The 18,758-nt window shown below is 39.5% G+C and overlaps 1 protein-coding gene across 4 annotated transcripts in view; it reads left to right on the top strand.

The window, feature by feature from the left end:
• Positions 1-753: 753 nt before the first annotated feature.
• Positions 754-18,758, top strand: part of Chpt1 (choline phosphotransferase 1) — a 35,302-nt gene continuing 17,297 nt past the window's right edge. For 2 of the 4 annotated variants that reach the window (XM_071609594.1, XM_027946441.2), the window contains exons 1-3: positions 754-1,201; positions 14,413-14,560; positions 14,862-15,003. In XM_071609594.1, the coding sequence (XP_071465695.1) occupies positions 929-1,201; positions 14,413-14,560; positions 14,862-15,003 (563 nt within the window). In that variant the 5' untranslated portion in view covers positions 754-928. The remainder of the gene's footprint in view (positions 1,202-14,412; positions 14,561-14,861; positions 15,004-18,758) is intronic. The other 2 variants (XR_003584335.2, XR_003584336.2) reach the window with 1 other exon arrangement.

The raw sequence follows: 18,758 nt of genomic DNA, 5'->3' as shown, positions 1-18,758 counted from the left end.
ATCTGTGCAATAAATTATGTTTATGACAGGATGTCCCCTGCCCAAGTGGGTGCATTGTGAGGTAAAAGACTGGTGAACTCCCACTGTGTGGCAAGCTTATTTGCTCCACGGTGCAATGAGAGGACACACTTGGATTTCTGCCTTCTATTCCAAGGAAAAGCGTGTCTAAAAATATCCATTGTTGTTGGTGTCAAATGACCTGAAAAATTGGCATTTGAGTTTCAAACATCCAGTCCCCTCGTTAGTATTTTCCAAGCCCTGACTTTTCCCCCCGTTTTTTCTTTTCTCTTTTTAAATTTTATTTATTTATTTATTTTTAATTTTCAAAACCTCGTCCTCTGACCCGGCAACTAAAGATCGCAGGCTTGTGTTTCCAAGCTGCCCAGATGGGGCATCATGGTGGTGGACCCAAAATCTGCAAATTCATGTTCTCACTTGAAAATTCCTGGGCTCTAGGCAGCATTGTGCTGCAGTGATCAGCCCGAAGCCACAGCGTAGGCCCTCTAGAACCCAGCTGTGCCCACCACCGCCAGGAGGAGGAAGCGGCTCAGTAACCGTCCAGCCGACGAGACTTCACTCACGTAGCGGTAGAAATCAGATCTCAGACTCAGGTGCAGGAGGCCCTAGGGCAAGGCAGGAGCCTCCTAGCGCGCCCTTCGGGAAGTGTCCGCGGCCAGCCACGCCTCGCGCCCCCGCCCCTCCCAAGGCCCCGCCCCCAGCCACTGCTCCGGCCGCCCCGCCGCTTTGGGGGCGGAGGCGGCGGCCGGGACCTGGGGCGGACCGGGCTGACCTCCACCGCGGCCGATCGGCCCCACCGGTGAGTCCCACCGGCCGGCGCAGGCCCCGGCCGCGAGTCCCTCCCTCCACCTCTCCCCGCCCGGCCCGGCTCGGCAGGCGCTTGGTGGCGGCTGCGAGTCCGCAGGCGGCCATGGCGGCTGGGGCCGGGGCCAGGCCGGCGCCGCGCTGGCTGAAGGCGCTGGGCGAGCCGCTGAGCGCTGCGCAGCTGCGGCGGCTGGAGGAGCACCGCTACAACGCGGCCGGCGTCTCGCTGCTCGAGCCGCCGCTGCAGCTCTACTGGACCTGGCTGCTCCAGTGGATCCCGCTCTGGATAGCACCCAACACCATCACCCTCATCGGCCTCGTCATCAACATGGTCACCACGCTCGTGCTCATCTCCTACTGCCCCACGGTCACCGAGGAGGTAGGGCTCGCCGCCCGCCCGCCCGCCCGCGCCTCGTCACCCAACTGCTGTCCCCGAGCCCAGCCCTGGGTAGCCAGAGGCGCGGGGAGCGAGAGGGGAGACCGGTGTGCCACTGAGCATCCCCGTGGCCGCGAAGGGGTGGGCACGGCCTTTGCTTCTGAGTGCACCGCGGACGGTTTCACTGTCCCCGCGTGTTGTCCACCCGGAGCCTCTCCCGGGTCGCCTAAAGGCTGTCACGCCACCACCCTAGTCCTGTGACCGCCCTGAGCCTCCCCCTAGCAGCAAGCAGCGGAGGGGCTGTCAAGGTTAGGGTCTGGTCCCATGACCTCCCACATAGATGCCAACTTGTGGTTTGGACCAGCAGTCCGGGTGCTTTGCACACTAAGGACTGGGCACCCTCATCACCGTTCTTCCTGGAGCAAGGATCTGAGGTGGGGTCAGCCAAGCCCAAATTGCCCTTTGGACACTTTTATAATAGTTTGTTTCTCAAAGGTGGTGGTAGTAATGATCAAAGATAAGTAACCTTTAAGAGACAACTTCCTCTTTGCCTCATTGACTTTTTCAAGAAAAACAAGCTACGGTAGTATGAAAGTGATAATCCTTATCACAACTGAGAGATTATAAAAGCCAACAGATCTTATTAGCAATAATTATATTGGACCTATGTCTAAAGTAAGAAGAGTAAATAACCCGGGCTTTGGACAACTGTTAACCAGGAGCACACCATAAGCTGAGTGTAGAGGAGATCTAGGGTGGCAGAGTAAAGGGTCACTTTTAGCTAAAGTGCTGGGATAATATTGCATGGCACATTCTTTGACATTGCTTTCCTTTCTCTGTCTTACAAATAGTGAAGTCCCTCCATCACCACTATAGATTTGACTATAGATCTGTGAAAGATTAGTGAGAATTGAGGTTGGATAAGAGAAATACTATGGAAATACCTGCAAGTGTTTTTAAATTTTGTTTGATGGAGCCCATTGGTGTGGTGTATGCCTGTAATGCCAGCTACTGAGGAAGCTGAGCCAGAGGATCTCAAATTCAAAGCCAGCCTGGGCAACTAAGTTGAGACCCTGTCTCAAAATAAAACAAATTTAAAAGGCTGGCACTAAAGTTCAGTGGTAGAGCACTGGGGAGAAAAGTCTGATGGAGCCTTCATTTTAACATGTCTTGCCAGTTGATGGATATGTTTATTATGTGTTTCTTAGTCATTCGCATTATTGTGCATTTCCGAATTGTTAGGGAAAAAGTAAGCTGCTTTAGTATTTGTTCTTTGCTGTTCAATTCTAGAATTTCCCAGAAGCAGGGTATTAGAATGAAAAGATTGCTGGGTTGGAAGTGAAAGACTTGAATTTTCATCTCGCCATGGCACAACAAACCTACAGAATCTGCTTTCCCATGTTGAAAATAAAAAATAATGCCATCAAACCAATTTTACAAGGAAGCAGTGAGAGACAAATGATGTATTATATGCAGATAAAGACAAGACCTCATAATTTGCTCAACAAATTAAAAATATTATTCAACACATTAAAAATATACTGTTTTTAAACAATGTCCTGAAAATGCACATGAAAAATTAGTTTTGATTGGGCGTAGATTTGGCAAAAAAAGAATCTGGACATTAGCCAATATAAAAAACATCTGATATTGGCCAATTAAATTGTGAACTTTTAGATGTTATTATTAATTAAAGAATACTTTGCTAAGCACTTTAAAAACAATACACATACAAACAAGTCCAAGAGCTTCTGTTTAGAGGTGGGGGGGATTCCCGCCTGATGGGAGAGGTAAATTTATGATATTAATTTTAGGCTCAGAGTAGTTTTTAAAAAGGGCATGAGGTGAAGATCTGAAGCACTTGAAGTGAAAAATCAGAGTGACCCCACAAGGGGGCATAAGGATTAACATAATAAGATGAAACTGGAGGACTTTCTGAAATGGGTGTCATTAGATCCTTAACTGGCTTCTAAGTGGCTGAAGCAGGGAGAGGAAACACCCTTTCAGGATCAACATTGCTTGTTTGATAAAAATCCCAGCAGTAGTGTGAAAGAGCATACCAGTTTCTGGCTATTTTGCCTTAAGGTCACAGAACGGGTAAATGAGACAGGACCAGGTAAGATTCTGGTCTAAGTTGGTCTGACTGCAAAGTTCATATTGTTTTTGCTACACCATTATCTCATTTGGAGTTGCTCCTTTTCTCTGTGCATGTGGGAAAACTCCTTATGCCTTATATAATTCAGGTATGTAAAGGGCATTCACATCATTTGTGTCCTATGTCAACCCAAAGAAGTTGGTAAGCTTTCCCTTCCTAGCATAGCCTTTCTGCCCTCTCAGTATTTCTTCTCCATTCATGCTGAAGTAACAGTAGTACATCATTTTGTAAGAGAAAATTGAAGCCCAGAGAGGTTAAGTGATTTTAACCTGTCTTGGGACTTGTTTATGGATTCTCAGACTGAAGAATTTTTTTTTTTAAAGAGACAGAGAGAGAGAGAGAGAGAATTTTTTTAATATTTATTTTTTAGTTTTCGGCGGACACAACATCTTTGTTTGTATGTGGTGCTGAGGATCAAACCTGGGCCGCACGCATCCCAGGCGAGCACGCTACCGCTTGAGCCACATCCCCAGCCCCCAGACTTAAGAATTTCACAGTACCTGACAGATTGTTTCCAGAAAGGGACACAGCAATCACATAAGCGTTTTTAATATGGTTTTAATATGGCTTATCTACTCAAAAAGCCTGCAATACTGTCTACAATAATATGATTTTATATATTTTGTAACTACTGTGTTAATTTCTAGGACATGACTGGGGATGAAGGGAAACTGATAGAAAAAAACCTTGTGATTTATATTAAGCATCTACAGTGGTGCTCTGAATTGCTTTTCAAGCTGTCTTTTCTGATAATGGTACTAGGGATTGAACCCATGGGTGCTCTACCGCTAAGCTACATCCCAGGCCTTTATTATTTTGAGACAAGGTTGCTCAGGCTGGCCTCCAAACTTGCTCTCCTCCTGCCTCAGCCTCCTGAGTAGCTGGGATTACAGATGTGCACTACTGCACTGGTACCCAGTTGCTACCTATCTTTCAGTGCCCAATTCTAACATTGCCTTCTTATGAAGTTTTTCTTCCTCTCCCAAGTCAAATCAACCACTTATTCCTCTGAACTTCTGCAATAATAACAACAATAATAACTAACATTTACTGGATATTTAATACATGCCAGGCATTATTTTAAACTGCTTTTGTTCTATTATCTCATTGAATCCTCCCAACAACCTTATGAATAAGGTACTATTAATACTTCTAGTTTATAGGTGAAGAAACTGAAGGGAAATTTACCTCTTCTAGGTGACTTAGCTTTAAGTGAGGACAGAATTCCAATCCAGAAAGCTGTTCTCCTACCTCACAGGCTTTTGTGGATTTTGTGGAAGTTAAAAAACAGAACAGATGTTACGTTAGGGTACCGGATACAATTGATGCTGATGATAGACCTGGCCCAAGAGTACTCTTCTGTGGAACTTCTGCATTTTATTTTGATGCTGTGTGTCCTTACTGAGCAGGAAAACCTATCAGCTTTCAAGTTTAGACAGAAATTGCTCATTTGTATGATCTCCATAGCACAGTGCCTTGCATAAAGCAAATTCTTATTGGGTATTTATTAAATTATTGGCTGCATGAATGAAATAACAATGTAATCTTGAGAGATGATGTCTTTCAACTTTTGTTTAGTTTTAGCTGATCTTGGATTAAAAATGCTTATCAATTGTTTGGCCTGAGTAATTTTAAGAAGTAAGCAAGTATTAGGATGAATGGAGAAAACAAGAACTGCATCATCTCCTCCCCTCATGAGGCAGATCTGTCTGAACTCCACTCTAAGTATGTAGCCCCTGACCCCATTCCTTGGCTTTCTTATCCAAAAGTAGAATTACAGGTTCTTAGATTTTGAAAGAACCTGAGAGTTTATTTGATGCAATTTCTACATTTATACATGTGATAACTCAGTGATTCAAATCTAGTTTTTCTAGCTGTAATGTAGTAGCATTCTCTACTACAAAACCCACCATACATTCATTTTTGACTAGTTTAAACCTTTGATTTCATTATCTTTTACTTATTGGATTAAATTTTTTGCCCTGCCTTGTTCATCTGTCACATAAATCCATGCCAGTATCTCTTTTAAGAGTATGTTGGGGCTGATCTTGAATTAAAAATGCTTATCAATATATGATGCTTGATAAATGAAAGTGCCTAGCTTGGGCCAGGTCAGAGGGCATTGACCAGTTCTTATGTTTGTGATGACAGAGTTGAACCAAAAGATGAAAATACCTGGGGAAGTAGCAGGATGTTAAGAAATAGTTCACACCTGTTTTAAATAACTGAGATTATAGCTGCCTTCGTACTGTATAGTAAAGAGTTATTTGTTGGGGTCGGGGGAATGATAGAAAAAAAAGGCAATAACCTGCATATTCTTACTCAGATGTTTTACTAACAGGTTTGGTTTCTTTGAATTCTAGCACATTTCCTTTTTAATCACCTTCTTCTCCACCTCCCCCCACTTTATAACAACAGTTCATTAATTTACCAAGCATCATTTATTAAGGCAGAAGACTTGTGAGGGAGTAACCTCTTTTATTAAAACAAAATATAAACTCCTGACTTTCAGAAGATGAAAGTTCTAGAAACAGGACAGAGTCTAGGATGAGGTAAGTCCAGACCTCTCTATATAAGGAAGCACTTGAGGACCTGGGAACAGATGCCCCTTGGATTCTACAGCTGAGGTGCCTCCTCACCTTTCCCCAGTCCAGCCCTGTCTAGAAGGAACCCCTTAGTTTTCCTTTGTGGTTTGTTCTTTTAACTCCTATGGCTTCACTGTACTTAATTCCCAAAGCATAAACTGTTTCTCCTTTAAAATTCTGGGTCAAGTGTTGAAAAAACATGGCATTGTGGTATAGAGAAAGAACATTAAAACCCTACTTACTCCTGGGGCATTTGACTAGGACCACAAGGATTGGACCACCTGGATTTTGTGACTTAGGGCACCTGATACAATTGATGTTGATATAGGTGAGGCCCAAGAGTTCTTTTTATCCCTTGCCCTTCCTATTACCCTTAACATAGTGAGAGGCAGGCATTTTCAAGGAGGGCTCTAGCAAGTACTAAAGGAAGAGGAAAATTTGGAACTAGTCACAGAAATGATAAAAAGAAAGAAGACCACCTTGCAAAGTTGGATTTCTCCAGTCATGAGAAAACTGTCCTCAAAGTGCTGGTTTAATTGTATTCATGAGTGATGCTTGATTTCCCTGGCCCTAACCTATAACCTGCCTTATTTCCTAAAAATGAGTGTGTTCTCAAATGTTGGCACTTAAATTGAACTGAATTGAGGCCAGAAGGCCAGGATGAAACCAGTAAGCCCCTGGAGCCATCCTGTTTGGCTTGACAGAGAATGGTTTTCCCTTTCCTGACCACTAACCTGCTCTGGAGCTCTGCCAAGCCAGTGATGAGAACCCTCTGTAAACAGGGAAGCACCTCACCCGTATCACAGGCTCCTAATATGAATGTTACACAAATAGAAGCAATCAGTCGGGACTGGGGATATAGCTCAGTTGGTAGATTGCTTACCTTGCATGTCAGCACCACACACACACACACACACACAAAATAATGGGGAGGCACTAAGCAACTCAGTGAGACCCTGTCTCTAAATAAAATACAAAATAAGGCTGGGGATGTGGCTTAGTGGTCAGGTGCCCCTGAGCCCAATCCCCAGTACCTCCCCCCACCTCAAAAGAAAAGTTAGAAGCAATCAGTCATTTCTAATTGTGTTTTTCCAGAGTGAAGGTAGTAGTTCCTTAGAAGCACCATGAGTTCTCCTAAAAATCATAGAATCACCTAATTGGGGACAAAGTCCACCTTTAACAGCATTACCTTTTCTCACATATGCACAGCCTGTCTCCTAACCTTCTTTCCTCTTCACCTCTTAGAAATTTAGTTTCTCTTTTCATGGAAAAGGGAAGTCAATCGATGCTTGGATAACTTTGAAATTTTACCAGTTGGCCTAATAATGGATTTTGTTATTCCCTTTTGCATATGTGTCCACTCACCCAAGGAGTTTAAATCAAAAGAGGTGTTTTTTTTTTTTTAGTATAAAAATTCAGATCATAGACAATGTATAGATGTAGTGTTTTCTAAATTTTGGGTGGGGAAGATTTTTGCTTTTATATATTACCCATACTAGATTTTATTTACTAATTTTCCCCACGTCAACTTTAAACCAACCGATTTTAAAAACTCACACTCTAATCATAAAATCACAGATACAATATGCTAGCTATTTTCAAAATACTTTAAAATTCTCCAGAATATGTAAATTAAACATATAAATACATTAAATATATAAATATATATATTAAGAAAAATAGTTGACCCTCAAATCACCTAAAATTATCTGATAGAGTATCAGTAATATCAATAACAATGATTAACATTAACCGAGCTCTTATGAGCACTTTACATTTTAATTTAATTTTCACAATGAGACAGGAATAGTGCCTATTCCTACTTTTCACATGGGGAGACTTGGAAAAATAACTCATTCAATTCAGCCATAAGGATCTGGATACAAATAGAATCCAGAATCCACACTCCTAACCACTCTGTAAGAAAACCCTGGGCCTATATTTTTCTCTTGAAAACTATTGCTGTGTTACCTGATGGAGAAAAGTTGGATGAAAGATTGATTTTCAGCATCTAGGTACTGAGCTCTTGAAGTATGTATATCAGATTTTAAAAACAGAATATCTGCTCAGCCCAGTGAAAGGATTCTATTCTAATATGAAATGAGCCAAACACAAATGAGATTGCATAAATCTAAAGTGGAAATGCATATGATTGGTGCCATATGCAATCTGTAAGGCTTCGTGGCCCTCATTCTTAGGAACTCATTTTCTTCTGTAATTCCTCTTCTTTGGCTTCTAAATTTTCTCTAGCAGCTACTCTGATGCAGCGGGGTGCCCCTTTTTGCCAGTCTCACTGCCCAGTGACTCTCACTTACCTGGACATCTGGATATGTGTACTTACCACTCACTGTGGCCATCTTCTCAATGTTTGCCTTGTGCCTTCTGCTGTAGAAGGCCGTGTGATTCACTGTCATCCTCCCACCTGTCTGACTGACCACTTGAGAGACTACGTTCATGGGTTACACTTCTCTCTCTTTAAAATAATCCTTACTGTGTATTGACTAAAAGACCATGTGCCATTATGAAGCCTAATCATTTGAGCATTTAGGGATTCATTTCTTTCTCAACTGAAGTTCCACTGAGAGGTCCATTCTCCCAGGAAGTCCTGTCTATTTAATATATCCCTGTTTTTCTCACTTTAATGGGTTTCTGCTTTCCTACTCTCTGGAACAGGACGAAAAGTGCCCCAGGAAGAGGCCAGAGTGCTTGTAACCCAGAGAATGGGTCTTCTATTTAATGCTCTTTCAGAACCTATCAGGTAATGCACCAGTCAGGTAACTTTAAATATTGAGACCAGCTTAGGACTTTTCTTGGATCCTAGAGGTACCTTTCTAAGTCTCATATTTCTGATCAAGGAACTTGAGTCCAGTTTTCTCCTGGACTCTGACAGACTAGCACCTGAATATTTGTGAGGTTTCTTTCTTAATGGGACTCTGGTAATACTTAAATTACTAATCTACCTTTGCTGGCTTTCTCTGTAACTAGAATTAGTTTTCACCTAGATATATTTGAATGTTGAAGTATCTTTTAGTTTATACTGATCACATAGAAATGTTTCCATTATTTCACTTCTATAGGAGTCCCTCCTACAAACAGAATAAAAAGAGGAAAATATGAAATAAAACCTATTTTCTTAGAGAAATTTTTGAATTTACAGTTGAGGAGTGGTAGAATACATTTCATATGCTCATATGTTAAAAACACCACGTCTTTCCTGTATTATTTATTATAATGAATTAAAGTAATTATTATCAAATCATCATTTACAGTCAAAAGAAGAAAAGGAATTATTGTTTTAAGAAGAACGAAATAGGGCTGGGGATGTGGCTCAAGCGGTAGCGCGCTGGCTCGGCATGCGTGCAGCCCGGGTTCGATCCTCAGCACCACATACAAAGATGTTGTGTCCACCAAAAACTAAAAAAAATAAATAAATAAATATTAAAAAAAAAAGAAGAAGAAGAACGAAATAGAATATTGTTATGATTTAATTTCCAGTTATTAGTAGCTAAGTTGATATCATAAGGTAGTTGTCTTTGATCATAAGATGGAGAGTATCTTATATTTTTAAAAATATTTATTTAGTTGTAGATGAACACACAGTATCTTTGTTTATTTTTATGTGATGCTGAGGATCAAACCCAGTGCCTCACACATGCAAGGCAAGTGCTTTACTACTGAGCTACAACCCCAGCCCCTTATATTTTATTACCACAGTTCAAGGCCAAAGATCTGACCCTGGGGCTGCCAACATATCAGTTATAGGCATGAGTCCCCCAAACCAAACCAAAAAGTTATGGTAGAAAGCAGGAAAGAAACTTTAATCAGTATGGCCATAACGGGAAGACAAGGGGACAGGTATTACCCGCTATGTCTTCAGGATACTGTCATGAACTCCCAGATATATAGGCAAGAGGGACCAGAAATATACATAGTCAAGCAGCCTTGGTCAAACTGTGGTCTGTAGATTATCTCAGGATTGGTTGGGCAGGGATTTATCCAGGAGATAAGAAAGTTGCTATTCCCGATGGGAATAATTTCAACTCATCACAAAATGTTTATCAATTACATTAGTTGTTTCTAGAATCTGGGATCACTTAGCAAAAGAGACAGATGGAAAATGGAGGCAGAAATGCCAAGTTTTTTTTTTTTTTTACATTTGCAGGCCCAAGTGAAATCAGTGCTTTTAGCAAAAGCAGCCTCTAAGTCTTTTAATACTTTTAAATGATTATGAAAATAGAAATTAAGAGTTTGAGATGGGAAGGCTTGATTCTGTAGGAGTTTTCATTTGTTTCCACTCATTTTAATTATAGATTCAAAGATCGTAATCAACTATTATAACTATTATTTAAGAAGTTATTATCAGAATCAAATATCCAGACTGCCCAATTCTCTAAGTGACCAACATTTGGGAGATAGGATTTGAAAAGGAATCAGGCTTATTCAAAGCAGGCCTGAAGAGGATGGAGGGTTATCTCCTCAAAGCTCTATCTTGTACCTGCATACCCATGTTTACAGTGGCACTATTCACAACAGCCAAGTTATGAAATCAGCCTAGATGTTCATCAGCAGATGAATGGATAAAGCAAAAGTGGTGTATACACACAGTAGAGTAGTATTCAGTCATAAAGAAGAATAAAATCATGTCATCTGCAGGCAAATGGATGGGACTGAAGATCATCTTGTTAAGTGAAATAGCCAGACTCAGAAAAACAAGAAATACGGGCTGGGGTTGTGGCTCAGTGGTACAGCACTTGCCTCACATGTGTGAGGCACCGGGTTCTATTATCAGCACCATTTATAAATAAATAAAACAAAGGTCCATTGACAACTAAAAAAAAAAAAAATTTAAAAGGGAATAATATCACTAAAGGAGAAAGATAAGTAATACATGTTTTCTCTCATGTGAACTCTAGGGGGGAAAAATGACATGAAAATAGAAGGACAACAATTTAGGGAAGGGGACCAGGGAAAAGGGAATAAGAGAGGGGAATAAAGAAGATGGATACAATCAAGGCATGTTATATGCATGTATGGAAGTGTCACAAGGAAATCCATTAGTATGTGCTAATAGGTATTTTTTTTAAGCTCTCTCTTTTTTTTTTTTGGTGGGGGTTGGAGTTTTTGTTGCTATTATTGTTTTGTTTTTGTGGTACTGGGGATTGAACCCAGTGAGTCTACCACTGAGTTATATACCTACCACTTTGTGTGTGTGTGTGTGTGTGTGTGTGTGTGGTGCTGGGGATTGAACCTTGTGCATACAAGGCAAGTACTCTACAAACTGAGCTAAATCCCCAGCCCCTACCACTTTTGTATTTTATTCTGAGACAAGGTCTTACTAAATTGCCCAGTCCTCCCACCTCAGCATCTCCAGTACTGGGATTACAGGTGTGTGCCACCATGCCAGGCACAAAGGGCTTTCTTGGGAGGGGAGAAGGTGATATAGTGAGCAGAAGGCTCTACCCTGGTCAGGGCCCTCATCAATCATGGATGTGTTTCCCTTTTTCTTCTCTAGGTGAACATTGCAATGGACTTTACCCTCCTGTCACGAGTTACTAAGACCTAGGAATGACTGCTCTTCTGCAAAAGGGCCAAAGGGAGGGGGGCCAAAGGGAGACAGAGCAAAGGACAGTTTCAAAGAAGCCCCTGTAACAGAGATGGCGGGCTACAGTTGTGAAACAATGTAATGACTTCCTTGGTCTTTGCTTCTTAACCAAAGAAGATAATTTCAAAGCTTTGTATTTGTATCTTATGCTGCCACCTGTGAAAACATTTACATCTACAGAAACAGCCAGGCATGCCCCCAGAGCTCCAGAGGCTGGGGCAAGAAGATCACAAGTTCAAAGCCAGCCTCAGCAACCTAATGAGACTCTGTCTCTAAGTAAAAATTAAAGAGGGCTGTGGATGTGGCTCAGTGGTTAAGCACCCCTGGTTTCAATCCCTGATACAAATAAATACATAAATAAATAATAAATTAATAAATAAATCTAAGGAAACTACACCATAGAAACAGTGGATTGCTATAAGTCACGAACACCATTGTTTTGTAGTTTTTTACGCTTGTATGCTTGAGATGCCAATGGTGTCATAAGCAAGCTTGGTGCAATAGAAAGACTGGTTTAATTGAAAAATTAAAGTGGGGCTGGGGTTGTGGCTCAGCGATAGAGCACTTGCCTATCATGTGTGAGGCCCTGGGTTCAATTCTCAGCACCACATATAAATAAATAAATAAAATAAAGGTATTGTGTCAACGACAACTAAGAAATATTAAAAAAAAAAAGAAAGGAAAAATTAAAGTGGCAGAGATAATAGGTGGGACAGGATTATAATTCCAGAGACTGGGAGAGGCTGAGGCAAGAGGATCATGAGTTCAAGGCCATCCTGGTGGGCAGCTTAGCAAAACCCTGTCCCAAAATCAAAAATAAAAGGGATATAGCTCAATGGTAGAGCACTCTCGGGTTCAATCCCCAGTACAAAAATAAATAAGTATCAATCCCCAGTACAAAAATAAATAAGTAAATAAAGTAGCATAGATAGGAATAGAGTGACTAGAAATGGGTATGTTGGTGGTTTTTGTTTCTTCCTAGGACAAGTGTAGATGGAGGCAGTCCTTGAAGGAGGACATACGTGAGGACTTTGCCAAATTGGGTGAGGAGAATGTTTAGGAAGGGAAGAGCCATGAGACAAAATCAAGTCCCAAATAATCTGGACACGAGGACTTTGTGGCTGGAAAGGAGCTGGTGTATGCAGTTGGGTAACTTGTCAGGCTGTGCCCAAGCTCCTGACACTGGGTCAAGAACTGTGGTCATCCCTTATGTTTTACTTCTTCATTTGGGAAGCCCTGACCTGCGTGCTCCAACTACACATGAAGACTTTCACTGCCATTTCAGTCTGTTAACTTGGGGGGATTTGTTGAAGGTTTATTCTATGCCAGTCACTGTGGTAGGGAGCTGGGGAGGTAGCAGTCGGGGAGAAAGATAGTCCCTGCCCTCACGGCTTCCTTCAGTTTAGACCTAGCAAATTTCATTTGAAATGAAGAGAAAGAAGAGGAAAGAGAGAAGGAGTTTTGTAGTTTTAGCTGGAGGGAGTTTTGTTTGTAGAGGGCAAGCTGAAGTTCTAGTGCAGTTTCTGTTTGTGGAGGTTCCACTTGAGTCTTTTCTTGTTATAATTTTCATGTTTTTTCTCTATCTTCTTGAATATATGGAATATATCAAAACTCTTTTGATGTCCTTATCTGATATTTCTATTATTTCTGACATTCCTGGATCTGATACTATTGATTTTACTTCTAGTTGTAAATTGTGTTCTCCTGCTTCTTTGAATGACTGGTAATTTTTGATTGGATGCCAAACCTTGAACATTTTACAATTTGAGATGCTAAATTTTTTTCCCCTAATATTTACTTAGTGCTGGCTGTAAGTAAGTTACTGGGAATTATTTGGATCCTTCTAGGGCTGTCTTTTAAGTTTTATTATGACTGTCTAAGAAAGCCTTTAGTCTAAGGCTAGTTCATGATCATGGCTAAGGCCCTACATTTCTGAAACTCTACTCAATTCCCCAAGTCTTATGAGGTCTTTCTGCACTGCCTGGTGGGCATATGAACTATTTGTAGCTTGCATGAGCTTCAAGAATTTTTGACTTTCCACTTCGTAGTACATGTGGCCTTGGTTATTGGTTTTGTCTCATTCAGGCACAGTTCTCAGCCAAAGACTCAGAGGTACCCTTCTGTAGCCCCCCTGAACTTTTGTCTTTCTCTTTGTGTAGCTTCCCCCTCTGTTACTGTGCTTCACAAATCCTAGCTGCCTTGACCTCATGAACTCTGATATGCTTTTCCTCCACAGCCAGCTTATGGGACTCTGTTTAGGTCCCCATTCCTGAGCTGGGACCTGGAAACTGCCTCTGGGCAGTAAACTGGAGCAATCATAGGGACGCATCTCATTGTTTCTCTTTTCTCAGGGATCTCGATTTCCTGCAATGGTCTGAGAATTGTTGTTTCATGTATTTTATTACCTTTCTAGTTATATAAAGTGAGAGGGTAAATTCAGTCCCAGATGCTCCATCACAAATGGATGCCAATGTCTACAGTTTACCTTTGAGGTCTTATTTCACAGCAAATGCTTCCTGAGTAAGTTAATATCTGTGCCATATATGAATAGTATTATATTAAAAGAGCCATGGACTAGGAATCAAGATCCAGTTTCTTTCACTTGCTTGCTATTTAAATTTGTGTTTCTTACAAACAATATGGTGCTTCCGTGGTTCTCAACTCAGATGACATAATTAATTTGATTTCTCAATTTATTTTCATCTATAGAGGGAGAGTTTGAACTGTCTTTATAGCATATGGACATGATATAAAATGTGCACACAACAAAGTATGTCATTTGGCTTAGTTTGAGCTATTTTCAAACAAAAGCTAGTATGTTATCTCTGAATAGTCTTTATTATTTGTCTTTATTACTTCCATGTATTTTTAGGCACCATACTGGACATACCTTTCATGTGCCCTGGGACTCTTTATCTACCAGTCACTGGATGCTATTGATGGGAAACAAGCCAGAAGAACAAATTCTTGTTCTCCTTTAGGAGAACTTTTTGACCATGGGTGTGACTCTCTTTCCACAGGTAAATTAGCATTTTCTTCCTCACCCTCTCTCTGTAGTTTTAACACTGATAGCTTAAAAACCAAAATGAACCAAGTTGTTGTTTGCTCATTTTTTTTTTTTTTTTTTTGCAGAGGTGTACATTTGGGAGCAATTTGCATAATTTGTTTAAAAAGGATGTTCAAAAATTCATTTTGTTAAATAGACCTTATTTTAATGCCAGAATTATGTCCTCTGAAACTCTGCATTTCAAAATAGCACAGGGCAATTATTTCATTGATGATTTTTAAATTCGTAATGGTCTTTAAACTTTGTTCTTTCAGTATTTATGGCAATTGGAGCTTCGATTGCTGCTCGCTTAGGAACTCATCCTGACTGGTTGTTTTTCTGCTCTTTTATTGGGATGTTCATGTTTTATTGTGCTCATTGGCAGACCTACGTTTCAGGCATGTTGAGATTTGGAAAGTAAGTATGTGTTTTCAAGTTGTATATTTAAAAATGTAAACAAATTAATTTTCACAATCTGATATGGCATTTGTTCATGATAAAGGGGATGAAGCTTCATTCAGTAGTTTAAATTCTTTTAAATTTATTAGAGTGTTCCATGCATGCTACATCTTCTAAGTCCTGTAGGTGTTCTGCATGTTACGGATATGTTATTTGACAATAGTTTTATTTTCTTCCCCCATTCTCCAGCTTCCTCACTAGCCCAACTTTACTATAGACAGGGCAAAAAGAAAAATAAGTGGTCCAAATAACATAGAAAAAGAATTTGTAGTATTTAAATAAACAGCATTTGACCCTTATAATAAGTGACAAGTGATGTGGAGCCTAAGGTACTCATTGGTCAAATCATCATGTGCCCCAAAACAGAATCCCTTTGACAACCATCAACAATAACAGGTAATTGTGAGACTCTCAGCTGTGGACACAGTTGGTGAAATGATTTACAAGTGCCCTGTAAATGCTGGAGCCTTGCACCAGATGCTATCTATGCCTCTGGTGCCTCTTTCTCAGACTCCAGGAAATAGTGCACAAAGCAGAAATGCTGTTCTGTATTCTTGCTTCCCCATGTAGCTCTCCCTCCACTTGGTCCTTGAAGACCTTCCTGCTGTTTGCTCACTCTCAGTTTACCTTCCTATGTCTACTGATTCTTTTTAGCCCCATTTTCTTGCTGCATAGGAAAATCAGTAGCTCTAAGAAAAAAGAAAAAAAAAAACTAAACTCTTGGTATAATGAGAGGAAAAACTCAAAAGTATAGACCATTTTGGAGCAGGAAGGCTTCAGGCAACTTTTCATATTAATCCCAAATTTTGGAATAATTGCAACTACCACCTACTAAGCACTTGCATGCTTTAGGCACTGTACTAAGTGTTTTCCATACATTGTGTCTTTTATTCCTCACATTAATACTGGAAAATGGATGTTACCTCCACTGCACAAATATACTACCAATAAATGATAGAACCAAGACTACAACTCAAGTCTTTGACTTCATGCTCTTAATAACTGCTGTCCAGAACTATGAGTCTAGCAATGTATTACATGTCATGGAAAGATAGAAAATACATGACAGATAGAGAGCCCTCTTTTAGGAACTATGTGGGACATTTCGTTAGAGATAATACTTCTGTGACAATGATAACAGTCCAGATCAAATGTGAAAAGACTTACTTTAGGTTTCCAGAATCACTGAAGAAATCCTAAATAAGAAGAAGGTAACTATAGGCTGAACTAGTTTAAGAGAGTTTTAATAGAAAATGTGAAAATTAGTTCTTTACATACCAGTCAAGACCCATGGATCAGAAAGTACCAGTAAACATTCAAGGTAACTGTGCAAAATTAAGAATCTGTACCTATTTATAGATTAAGATATGGTAAAATAGAAAAGCACCTTTTCAAAATCAAATGCATTTTAGTTAATTTGCTATGGTAAACTGGAGTAATATAATGCAATGTTCTGGATAATTATTATTATTATTAATGACTAAAAGTAAAACATTTATTTTTTTATTATTTCCTTCATTAAAATTATTTCTGGGATGAATTAGTTCACATTTCTGGCCTCACTGTAAATTTTACTCCCAATTATTATTGAATCTTGAACTGGAAATACAAAGATGAGTCACCTAAGAATATGCCAGACACACTGAGGAAGAGCATTCTACTCAGAAGCATCAGGAAAGTACTTAGAATATTAGAGAAATAGCTAGTGAATGATTACCAATCCTGGAGGAAGTAAAGGAGATCCTTCAGGGTCTCAGGGTCAGCCATTTAAATATTAACTATTTTCAGCTATGTACTTTTTTTGCCTTACCAAAGTGAAAATACTATGGAGAACTGAACTGGATAGGTTGAGGGGTCCTGCTTAATACTATAAGAAGGACTATAAACATACCTTATGGAAGTGTGTAGACTAACCCCATGTCAGTTGTCCATTGGCTAGGATGGATTTCCTGAATATCTGTCATTTTAAACATAATTTTTATAGTATATATGGTATTTGAAAATAGATACATAAAACCAAGATGAACACTATCAGAATATACTTCAGAAATTTATTTCATGAATACATTCTTGGTTTAAGCCTGTTTTCTGTGATTTTCTGTTTCTTAAAAGACCTAAGAAAAAACATACCAAATCAGCTTGTTTTGTTGGGCTGAAAAATGTAAGGTTTTACTAACATTGCTATATTTCTTGCTATATCATTTTTTCCAATTTTCATACCCCTTTATGTACTTTATTCGTAGTCTACTTTAGTATAATAGTTGAAAATAGAGGCTCTTGAGTCAGATTGAGTAGAATCAAATTCTGGCCCCTACCTACTGGTTAATTGATCAGAAATATATTAATTTCATTTTTTCCATTTCTTTACCTATCAAATTAGAACTATTGTCATAAAAAGTTATTGTGAATATTGAACAACAATGGATGTAAAGTACTTAGCACAGAATCTGGAACATAGAAATATTCCATAATAAAGTTAGCGTTATGATGCCTTGCTATTTATATTTTAATTCAATTTCTTTGGTATGTTTATTTCCTCAGGAGTGACATTAAAAACTAACCTTTCCTAAAAGAAAAACATATGTATTAATCAGTGAGATAGTAACTGATGTCATAAGAAAAGAAGCATAGGGAAGTTGAATCAAAACAGATTTGAGGATGGAAGGTTAATATAATTTATTGAGTGGTTTTATTGAATACTGGAGCAATGAATTTGAATAAATATTTTATCAAATCTTGATTGAGCATCCATTCTAGGCCCTTTCCTAGGTGTCATAATAAGAAGAACAAACAAAACAGACAAAATCACTGATCCCATGCAGCTTACTTTCTAATCTTTGAGACATAACAGTAAAATATGCTAAACAAATAAGTACTGCAAATAGTAAATTGGGTGGTGATAGTGGTATGTGTCAAGAACTATAAGGGGTCTGATATTTTACCGACTTATAAGCTCCAAGAAAGCCTGTTAATGTTTTATGAATGCCTGCAGAAGATACAAAGTCCTGGGTCAGAGGCAGAGGACAACAACTGGGTTATTGAGGATTCAGCTATTCCATATTAGAATTCACCAACTGGGCAAAAACAACAGACAGAGGTTCCTGTTGTGCCACATTTCCATGCCTTACCCTCTCCCACAGTCTTGTAGGGACCTAGATGAATGCCTGCACCTGTAGTGGGTTCCATAAAGAGAGAACTTTGAGGAATCTGTTTAGTTTTATAGAAAGCAAAAGCAAACCTGTTTAGGGAAGGTGTAACCTCATCTTTCAGGGTTGCTCACAACATTCACAACCCTGGAAAATGACCCCAGTTGAGTGTTGTCATAAAAAATTATTGTGCAGACATAAGCTTGCATTCTTGGCACATATGCAGGGCTACGCAAGGGTATTCTGGGTCCATGGCAGAAAGCCTCTCATAATTGTGGGAAGAAAAAAAAATAAGGAAGGAAGAGCAACTATTTAAACACTTCTTTTTTCCTTATGAATATAAAACACTGTCCTGTATTGTTCCACAGAATAGAAGTACTACCTATTTTACTTTGATGCTAATTGTTATGTTGACCTCTTAAAAATGTGTAATTTCACTACAAATATGAACTTGTTACCTTGAATCAGATCATTAAAGCCATAATACATTAGTAACTACTTTAACTATAATTTTAAACTTTTAACTTAGTTTATGTATTGGAGTTTAGTTTATGTAGTTAATATAAG

Source organism: Marmota flaviventris, chromosome 3 (assembly GCF_047511675.1).
Source record: "Marmota flaviventris isolate mMarFla1 chromosome 3, mMarFla1.hap1, whole genome shotgun sequence".
Lineage (NCBI taxonomy): Eukaryota > Metazoa > Chordata > Mammalia > Rodentia > Sciuridae > Marmota > Marmota flaviventris.
Note: the sequence above shows the minus strand (reverse complement) of the source record. Positions and strands in the feature narration are given on the sequence as shown.